This window comes from Pristis pectinata, chromosome 6 (genome assembly GCF_009764475.1).
Source record: "Pristis pectinata isolate sPriPec2 chromosome 6, sPriPec2.1.pri, whole genome shotgun sequence".
NCBI classification, from domain to species: domain Eukaryota; kingdom Metazoa; phylum Chordata; class Chondrichthyes; order Rhinopristiformes; family Pristidae; genus Pristis; species Pristis pectinata.
This window is the reverse complement of record NC_067410.1, coordinates 75410350-75421636: the sequence shown is the minus strand read 5'-3', so window position 1 is coordinate 75421636 and position 11287 is coordinate 75410350. Positions and strand designations below refer to the sequence as shown.

General features: G+C 39.8%; 1 protein-coding gene across 1 annotated transcript in view; it reads left to right on the top strand.

Annotated features, from left to right (window-relative positions):
* Positions 1-5450: 5450 nt before the first annotated feature.
* The window catches only part of dock10 (dedicator of cytokinesis 10), a 255301-nt gene continuing 249464 nt past the window's right edge, over positions 5451-11287 (top strand). Inside the window, 2 exon segments of the mRNA XM_052017557.1 lie at positions 5451-5537; positions 6243-6503. Coding sequence (XP_051873517.1) covers positions 6396-6503 — 108 coding nt within the window. The 5' untranslated portion in view covers positions 5451-5537; positions 6243-6395.

Genomic DNA, 11287 nt, shown 5'->3' with positions numbered 1-11287 from the left:
TGAAGGCAGTGATGAATTTCATCATCAATGTATTCATCAAGTGTTGGCTCCCGAGAAATGGGAAGTGTTTCACATCTTCCATGGCCTCACTGTGAAATTTTATTGCTGAAAGGTAGTGTTGCACTGTGAGGGCAGGTTGGCAGAGGACCTTTGTCTTGCGAATGTAAGGGCCATTCTCTCGTATGCTTCAAAAACTGAGAATTCAACCTCCAAGTGTGCACAAACACAAGCTTCATCTGCAAACAGCTGGTTCTGTAGTGTAGTCACTGCTGCTCAAAGTTTCTCATTAGTTTTGAAGATTATCTCCAATCCTGTGGAAGGATTGATGAAGGTGCGCAATACCGCGGCGAGAAAGATTGAACTAATGATGCAGCCTTGTTTTACATGAGTCGTCACTGAGATTGGCTCTGTCGTAGACTGTTAGTTAGATGGAGGAAACATAAAATGTAGATGAGATTCTAGGGTGACCAGATTTGCAGAGGATGTTCCACCATCCCTCCTGATTGATGGAGTTAAAAGCTTTAGTAAGTTTGAAAATGGCCTGTATTGTCCCTGCAATTTTCTTGGAGGTGCTGCATGGTGAAGATAATGCCCACTGTACCTCTAGACAGAAGGAATCCACACTGTGATTAGGGAAGCAGTTTTAGGGCCACCAGGAGGAGATGGTTAAGATGGATGCTCGTGATGACTTTCCCTGTGGTAGACAACAAAAAGACCCCTTTGAAGTTGCCACAGTCAGACTTGTCGCCTTTCTTGAAGTGAGCAGAGCAGCCAGTCAGAAAGATCAAAGGGAAGGTAGTCCAGTGTTTTGGTTGAGTTTAACTGCAATGAAAAGACATTCACTTCAATTTTATTTTGAAAAAGAATGGTTGTCACTTCTACGTTCATTTCATTTTGAAGTACTTGCACCTCTTGCTGTGACTAAGTTTAACAACACTGTTCAAAATGTATCTCTCTGGAGACAGAGTGTATTGCCAAAGAGCAAAGGAGCAGGACATAAGGATTGTAGAGGCTTTATATACATTGGCCTTTTCTGTTTATATACTTCTGCTTTTAGCAGGTGAAATTGGACAAACTAACACACAAGAGGAAACATAATGTATGTGGAATATTGATGGAAAGTTTTGATGATTGACAATATAAGAGAAAATAGATTGAAACTCATTCAACTCATGCTAATGATGTCCCTATATGTGCTAGCATTCCCTACCAGGCCTCCATTGATAAAGCACCTTTTTTGGTATTAGAGTATTTCAATGTACTCTGCAGCCATGAGCAATGTGATCAGTAGTGTTATATTGTCAATCATGCCTGCAAGGTACATGTAATGGTCTTCTGTAATATTTCACGAGTCAAGTCAAGTTTCTTGTCATGTGCAAAGTACAATGAAAAACAGGCACATAGGTACAGACAATACACATAACTTAAATTATACATGAATTATACAATGCACCGAAGAGAGAGAAAAAAAATAAGACTGTGCAAAAACAAGACCTTAGTGCAAAAGAAAAGACAATCAGAAACAAGTCTATGGTAGTGCAAAAGGTGGTCTGTAGTGTTCCATTGCTGAGGTAGGGTTAGGGTTATGTAGGTTGATTCAAGAACCTGATGATTGTAGGAAAGTAGCTATTCCTGAACCTGGTGATGTGAGACTATAGGTTCCTGTACCTCCTGCCCAACGGTAGCAACGAGAATAGGGCATGGCCCAAATGGTGGGGATCCTTGATGGTAGATGCCACCTTCTTGAGGCAGCACCTCCTGTAGATGCGTTATAGTCTTGGTAGTCTTTAAGGGATAACTGTTAGCTGAAGGACATTACTTTTTTTTTGAACAGTGTCCAATATCTCATCTGAACAAGAACACCGGTAACAATGCCATATGACAGCAAAGTGACAGCCAAGATTAAACCTTGGCTTCTAGCTTCAAAGGCAAGAATGCTACCTGGTAGGTAACAAGAAGTCTGGATCAGAGCTATCAACAATTGAACTTATGACCATGTCATAATAACTCAGACTGAATGAGACTGAGGACAAGCTCAGGCAAAAAGAAATCTTAGAAAACTTGAACAATGTTTTAGACAACCTGATCAATATCTTCATACTGAACCTTTATAATATTTTTCATTTTCTCTTCCTCTGGTTAGGAATTATTTGTATTTCATATGGATAAAATACCAGATGCAAATACATTTGCAAAGAGTATGTGTGATACAGATTTTATCTCCAACAACTGCATATGAAGTCACATTGGATTTGACTTTGATCCATTGAAAAGGTTTGATTATTCAAAGCAAAAAATGTCAAACATGGACAAACACAGTCTTCAGAATGTTTTCACAACATTGTATGTTAATAGTTAATTGGGTAGGAGTGTACACATAAGTTTAAAGGCATATTAGTGTTGAAATGCTTTGATGTAGCTGGAGGCATGAGATATTGTTGTGTGCTTGTTTTTAGAATTGTTAAATTTAAGCTTTCTCTTCATATTAAAGTAAAATGCTAACACTTTGATGCCAATTTCAGTCCAAAGTAATGAAAAAACAATGTGTATAATGCTGTGGAAACAGAGTAAAATGAATGCTGTTTTCAAGAGAAAAGATTTCAGCTTGCCATGAATTTAATCATTTAGAGTTGACTGAAGATGTAGGAAGTATTATGAATGTGGAAGTAACTGAATTTTCTAAGTCAGGACATGGAGATACTTTTTGTGGAATACAAATCACAACCAATGAATATGTATTGTAATATTTGACTGATTGTGTGATATTACCACACAATTGCCTCTGGGCTGAAGTAGAAATTTTATAGTTTTGGTGGTTTTATCTATTGCCATTCAAATTACCTGGTCAATTAAATAATAGACTGAAATTGTCAGGGTCTATTGGACAGAGATATTGAATGACTCAAATTATTGTTTTCCATGTTTTTATTTGTAAACTACTATGTAAAAGTGCATTTATTGGCAATGTAGTATGGCCAAAATTAAATAACCGATCTCTATTCATTCAAAATGTAAACTATTCTATCATGGTATGTGTTTGAGTTGGATTTCATTGAGTGCCAACCAGATATTGTCTACTAACCACATTCTGAAATGAAAAACACCATTTTCCTACCATACCAAATTTCAATAACCTACATATATTGCAACAGCATGACATAGTGGGAAGGTGGTCCTTGTGGTTTGCAGATTGATTTCACCTAATCATCACATGTTAAAAAATAATTTATTATTTTCAGCGGAAAGTATCAGCTATCTATATGTACTAAATAAAATATATAAAAAGCTGAAAATTACTCAACTAGACACGCAGCATCTGTAGCAAAAGTAACACAGTTAACATGATGTTTCATCGGAAAGTTTTGATAGGTCTTTGACCTAAAAGGTGAAGCTTTTTAACTCTGCTGATACATATGCAGCAATTCTTCCTGATTTGGGGAAGTGAGTTCTCAGCTTTACAGAATCAGTTTAACTGATGACCTGAGCCAGTAACTGAGGCTCAGTTGTTCGTTCTCTTGTCTAAGATAAAAGATCAGGTTTGAGTTCCTCTCCAGAATTTTGGACAGAGTAACTAGCTTAACATTCCAAAGTAGCATTGAAGGTGCTGTGATTTGAAAGTACTATCTTCCAGAGAGGACGGTAAGAAGAGGCCTCACTGAGATTCTCAGGCAGGGGTAAAGTATTCTGTGGACTAGTTAAAAAATAGATTGTCATCCTTAAATCAGAATCATTATAAAACTGATTACCTTATTATTTTGAAATTCCTCTTTCTAGGACCTTGCTATGCAACAAATAGGCTAACATACTTTTTATGTTGTAATGTTGACCAAGCTTCAAAAAAATTCATTGTTGGGATAGTCTAATGTTATGAAAGAAATTGCATATGCTTTAGAACTGACTTCATTTACCAGGACAATTGTGAGTTTAAGTGTGTTGGGATCTGAGAGTGCATCCATAAAATACAGCAACTACTGAAAATCTGAAGTAACACAGCAAGTGCTGCAACTACTCAACAGATCAGGCTGCATCTGTGGAGAGTGAAAGATTTAATGTTTCAAGTCAATGATCTCTCTTCAGAACTAGAAGAAGTTAGAAAACAATGAAGCAAGTTTTAGGTTGCAGAGAAAGGAGGAAGGGTGGAGGAAATAACATGGAAAGTTTGTGATGGCATGCAGTCCAAGCATCATTGAGTGATTAAAGCAATGGTGGAGCAACAGGAATTTGGTGATAATGTTTAGTAAACAAACATCACTTCCTGACATGTGTGAAATCTGAAATACCAGAACAGTGGAAAAAAACCTGAATACTTCAAAACTGAAATGGTCAATTTCCTGCAGTACACACAAAATGCTGGAGGAACTCAGCAGGTCAGGCAGCATCTACGGAGGGAAATAGTCAACATTTTGGGTCGAGACCAAAACGTTGACTGTTTATTTCCCTCCATAGATGCTGCCTGACCCTCTGAATTGCTCCAGATTCCAGCATCTGCAGAGTCTCTTGTGTGTCCAGTCGATTTCTTGAAATTGTTCAATTCAATATTGAGTTCTGAAGGCCGGTATGTATCAAGTTTGAAGTCCAGAGGGGTGTTGTATGCCAAGCCAGAGCTCCTGAAGAGACTGTACAGGTGCCATGTTGGAAGTCCTGAAGGCTTTAATGTGGAAGGCTGGAAGTCATGAGGGCTGTGATATGGCACCATGGAAATCTGTAATGTACCCAGTCCTAACATGTTGCACATTTAAGAGACGGTGTTATTAGGTGTAATATCATTCATAAAACTGTAGAAGCACAAGAGTAAAAGTTGGACACGTGCCTTCACTTTAACATTTCCAAAGGGATTTTTCTTGGAAATCATTTTCAGTTGCTTGATTTTCTATTTATTGAATCATGCCTTTTTCAACTGAAATCGGTCAAAAATAATTAAAACTGTCCGAGTACATTTGTGAAACCACATTATGTGCTGCAGATAGAAAATGTAGGAGAGTGCAATCAAAACACGTGTCAAAACCAACACTCTACTTTCCGATATTATTCATCCTTCAGAGGACAATCACCTATTTGAATCATAGTGCACAATATTCTTTCAGATAAAGAGCAACTGGCCTAACTCAGTGAGCTGGAAGTTAAATTGAAATATTTTTGTATCAAATTCTACTCTCGATCTTGTTGAAGTAAATAGATTTTAACCGGGTTTACACTTCCCTTAAGGTAGAAAAAAAGTTGATGTGCGTGTATACTTTTGAATTCCCACTGTGCGGAAAAGGCACAATGATTGTGCTTATCAATTTACATTATAAAATTATATTAACAATATTTTATAACTAAGAAGTAGGCGTTGGGTTATTTTAGTCACGTTTTAAAATATGAAAATGAACTGTTTGTCCCTTGGCGGAGCAGCTGTTTTTGAGCGAAGAGAGTTCATTCCTCAGGGATGCATTTAGGCAACAGTTACCGCGGATTTGCAATGCACCCGTGCTGACGGTGAACGAGAATGGAGAGAGATACAGGAAACGGACCCACTCTCTAAAGTATGCGGCCAGGTACAGATCGCAGCTCTTCGCAGAGTTGACTCCACTACCCAATCGCTTATCTTGATCGGGAAGCAAAAATCGAGCGAATAACATACTGGTTCTGATGAAATCCGAAGCGTTGGCCGTGTTTCTTTTTCCACGAATGCTGGGTGTTTCCAACATTTTCTATCTTATTTTATTTATCTTGCATTCTTTGCAGAATCATGAAATGTTAAAACTCTAACCTATCATACGGAAACTTAAACAAGCAGCGTACTTCAGGTCACTTCTTTAAAAGTAATCCCACGTGTAAACTTCGCGGTGCATTTTCCAGATTAATACTTGGAATATGTTAACAGGTGATTTTTGAATCGCAGAAACTATCGCCAGGTGGCGCAAACTAATTAAAAAGTGGGACTTGGAGAGTTACATGAAGTTGTATGTCCCTGCCTCAGATCTGTTGCACATCTCCACATTAGGTATCTGTGTGCAGTACGATTTAAACCACATTTCACTGAATTCTATATTGGCAGAACCTTGGAAAAGCAAAACTTAACGTTGAGGTATCTTGTAAAAGTTATTTACTTCAAACAACTGCTGGGAAAAGCTGCACTGAAAAAAGTGGGTGAAGATATGAGAGGCTTCATGTACTCGTGGAATCATTTCACTGTCACAGATGGGCAATGTGTTGAAATATTTGACGTTATTTCTTAATGATTAATGTTTATTGAACAGAGCACAGAAGCCCTTGTCACTTGTGGTTGAGTTCCGCTTCCTGGCTGATGAGAACTGAAAAGTAAGAGACTTGCCAGTTCTAGACTGTGTGACACACATACTTCGCATGGTTTTCAGCTGCCGGAGAGGGACCGTTCTGAGCCGGGACCGACAATGGCAGAGACAACTCGCCGCTTCACCAGAAGTCTGTTCAAACCTGGGACAGCCGCGGAAATGAGACAGAACGCGTCTGCAGCCCTCAAAAGACCCTCTTTGATAATGGTGAGTGAATTGCCTTTATATATAGATGCCACACTGTGACAGAGCGGAGCTGATAGCCTGCAGTCGACTGACAGTATCATCTTGGACAACTTGACTTAAAGGGCTGCCTTTACAGACAAACGTAAAATATGGGCGAGAGATCGATTTCTATAAACATTAACTTTTGGTTGAAAAACATTTGAAAGGTACTCATTCTTTGAAAGAGTACCATCACGCCGTTGCATACGTGTGCGTGGATTCCCGGGAACGCCGGAGTGTTCGCCGTGACTCATCGCTCTCTCCAAATGACAGTGAGTGATTTCCACGGGGAACTCCTGGGTGAGGAGTAAACTTTCAGTTCGTAATACCAGATGATCTGTGCTAGGCCCGAAATAATGTCTCCGTTTTTCTCATAAGTCTGACCTTTTCTCGGAACAACTTGTAGGCCTGATTTTTATTTTGCTTCCTTGAACATTTTAATATCATAGGCTAAGAGCAATGTATTAAATTACGATGAAAGAAATTGAAATCAGAGTGTTATTTTTTTCTGAAGTTTATATCGAGAATTTCCATTATGCGTAATATTTTAGCCAAAACAAAACAAGTAAATTTATGAAGAGTAATGGACCATTTAGAGTATTTTGGGACTTGGATTGTTGTTAGGATGTTGATTTCAGATAGTTTTAAAAATGTAGGCACAGGAGACTGCAGATACTGGAATCTGGAGCAAAACAAAAGGGCATACTTTGAAGAGACTTTGCAGTGGAGTAAATGTATTGATCTTTCAAAAAAATTCAATATGACTCTTCAAATAGTAGGAAATGAAGTGTGCATTCAGATGGATCCATGGAGTAAACTCATAATAATGACACTGGCACTCCTTCAGCTGTTGGTGTCATCATACTTGCAGCAATGGCTCCAGTTCTGATCATTAAGTGATATGCACACCTTGGAAAAGAAATGGAGATTTGAAGAATGAAAGCAGCCAAGCTTCACTCTCCTCCTGTCTTGAACCAGTGCATTGCAATGAGTCCCTTGATTGTAGAATTGTAGGACTCCTCAATACAAGGACCTTTGTGATCTGGCAATTGATATCACAGCAGACCAGCATCTGCAGTCTCTTGTGTCTCCTATGATATCACAGACTGTTTATTGAATGATGTGAGGTATATCTTGTTTGTGGCTGCAATCTGTCATTCCATTTGCCATTCATGAAGCCAGCGATATTGGTGCTCAACCTGCAAACAACAAAGTGCAGCCAAGGAGGTAAATATCATCGCAGAACAGCGGGAGGGCAATAGCATTGGTAAATTTTCAATAATTTACAAAATACACTATTTTGAAATAACAAATATACTTTGTTGGTCAGAGAACAGCATGGAAAAGCAAATGTTTCAAGTTTGAAAATTACACAGCATTTTCAATAGCTGACATTAAAAGATTTTGTGCAGCCCAGAACTTTTCAATAGCATGCCATGCTGGCTGGGCTCAGCTTATTCCCTGCTAGAATCCCAGCCTACTTAGTGTATTTGATTTTGGGTGAGGGATTTAGTGGCAATAAAACTTCCGCCCAAAATAGATGAGACATTGAACTCAATATTTTTACTGTTATCCCAATGGCCTTATTCAGCAGAGAAGTGCAGACAAAGTTTTCTTCAAGAACAGCATTGGCAGTGGCTATGAAGCTCAAGACATTCATTATCAGTTATTCCTCTGTACTAGACTAGGGTACCACTTGTGTGGTCACATCTTAGTCGATCTACAGCAAGTGATGTTCGAACAACCGATGTAGCATCCTTCTTATCTATAATTGTGAGCAGCAAGATGGATTGTGCAGTTTCATCTAATAGCATTGCTTCTAAAGGTCCAGATGGTGATTTAGTGGACCCATTTGTTCTATTGCAAAGTGACGCCACCATGAAGTATTTGTTCTGGATCATGCAAATTTATGTAAGCCATTGCTTATTTCTGAACAAATTCTTACAATACCTTCACATTAAAGGTCTTCTTACCTACATTTGACTTTTGAACAAGTGTTTCCAGAGAAATCCAAATAATTCTTTGGAGTTGTGACACATAACACTTCACAACACACCGAGTTATTTGTTTTATGGGTTGGATCATGCACATTGTTTACTTGTTGAAGCAGTTCTTCAGATTTGGAGGTTGCATGTCTGATCTTCTACCTCAGCATCATTTCTTGCTCTATCCCCATATTAATATTCAGAAATCTATTGATCTCAGTTTAGAATGAACACAGCCCTCCTGGATGGAGATTTCCAAAGATTCACCACCCTCTGGGTGAAGAAATGTTTCTTCATCTCAGTCCCAGAAGGTCTCTATTTTCTCCAACTGTAACCCCAGGCCCAAGAGTCCTCAGTCATGGGAAACATCCTCCCTGCATCCAGACTGTAAAGCCTTTTAGCAAATTTGTAAGTTTCGATGGAATCTCGTCTCCTAATCTCTAGAACATACAGTCCCAGTCTACTCAACCTCTCCTCGTATGCCAAACCAGCTACCCCTGAAACCAGTCTGGTGAATTTTTGCTGCACTCTGTTGCAAGTACATTCCCTTTAAAGTAAGAAGACCAAAATTGTACACAATTCTCCCAAGTGTGATCTCACTGAGATGCTGTACATTTGCAATAAGAGGCCATGCTGGATCTTTATTCCTTGGAGTGTAGGAGAATGAGGGGTGACCTTATAGATGTTTATAAAATCATGAGGGGTATGGATAAGGTGGACAGTAATAGTCTTTTCCCCAGAGTTGGGGAGTCCATAACTAGAGGGCACAGATACAAGATAAGAGGGGAGAGATTTAAAAGAGACCCAAGAGGTAACATCTTTAAACTGAGGGTAGTGAAGAACCTGGAATAAGCTGCTAGAGGAAGTGGTCGAGGCAGGTACAATTGCAACATTAAGAGGGATTTGGATAGGTATACAGAGGGAAGGGGCTTGGAGGGTTATGGGCTGAATGCGGGCAACTGGTACTAGCAGTGAGGTTACTGTGGTCGGCATGGACTAGTTGGGCCAAAAGGCCTTTTTCTGTGCTGTATTACTCTATGACTAATAAACTATCTGCCCTCCAAACCGCCTACTGCATCTGCATGTTGGCTTTCAGTGACTCTATACAAGCACATCTGGGCCCCTTTGAATACTAACACTATCCAATCTCTCTGATTCCAGCTGTGAGAACTATCTCCAACTTGCAATGTTCCCCTTTTGTTTAAAGTGTTCTTAAAATGTATTACATTCACAGTATCTAAAATCATCCACTCTTCACTATTTACTGCCATCTCTTGAATTGTAATGTAGAAACATAGTAACTACAGCATAATTCAGGCCCTTCGGCCCACAAAGCTGTGCCGAACATGTCCCTACCCTAGAAATTACTAGGCTTACCAATTTTATTCAGCTCCATGTAGCTTGTGTTTGAAAAGCTTTGCAACAGTAGTCTGTACAGACAGCTTGTGCATCTGAAATGTCTAGTATTCCCTTTCATCTATAATTTCATCATTAGACAAGGTATCTCCTGTGATGACTGAACGCAGCGTCAATTGAGACAACCATAGTTATCTGGCAGCCAGTCCAGAGCTGGAAAACATGCTTTGCTGCAGCTGTGTGTGTCCAGTCCCTTTGCTTTTTTCTGATGAGCAACAATTGGAAATGCCTTGTGTCAACAGCCAGATGTGGTGTTGGGTTGAACAATGATATTGTGTTTATTTCCACTGCAGATCTATATCTGGTTGCCTTGGCATGACCAATAATTAGAAAGAGAGAACTAACAATGGAACCAGGGACATCGATGCACTACCTGCTCCATAGTTCTCTGATCTCTGGGGTTGATGACTGCGTAGCTGTAGTATGAAAGGCCAGGGGTCAGGTGACAGTGACAACACTACTGACCCCCATGGTCAGATGATAGCATTGCCTATTAGGTCGGAAGCTCCACCACTGTCAATCAAGGTTTGGCTCCACCCCATTAGGTAAACACCTTTGTCTTGCTGGACCACTCGGATTGGTCTGTGTGAACATTTTTGTTCCTGGGCACATCTACTATTGGCCCGTTTAAAATACCTTTGTCCTTGCTGGGCTACCCAGCCCCCCAGCAGCATAAAAGTGCTGTATGTTTGGTTTGCTCTCTCTTTCTGTCTCCGAAGATGTTGAGGTTAACTGTGCACTACTTCAGGGCAGTTAATTAAGGACTCCCGAGACCAAAGAGCCAATGTTTGCCCAGAATCAGGGTGTCCAAACATTGTACTGTTTATTCCTTGATCATTTGTACCCAGTTATTTTGTGTGCGTGCGTGTGTGCGTGTGCGTGTGTGTGTGTGTGCGCGCCCGTGCGTGCGCACACCTCACCCTCTGTCGTGATTTCCCTCCACATTCATGATCTCCTGCTTGAGAGTGTGTGAGTATGCATCTGTTCCCATTCATTCTGTCCCTGCGTTTGTCTTTGTCAATAAACCATTTTTAAATTACAAAGACTGTGTGTCCAGACCTTTATCTTTAAGCTACCAAAAGAACCTTTCTCACAACAGTAGCTGAGATACTGTATCTTAAAGCCAAATTCTCCTGGCTGTCTTGACAGGTTTCCTTTTGGCCCACAATTTAGATTTGCACTGTTCCCCCTCCCTTGGGCTTGAGTATGCAGGGATTCATCTTAAATTATCCCTTCATTGTCTGTGTGGTATCTTGTGTCATCTCTACACATGCCTTTAATGTATTACGCAATACATTCTGCATCTGCGATTGAATTACATATCAGGTGGGAAAATATATTCACTAATTCCCTCCACCTCCCTCC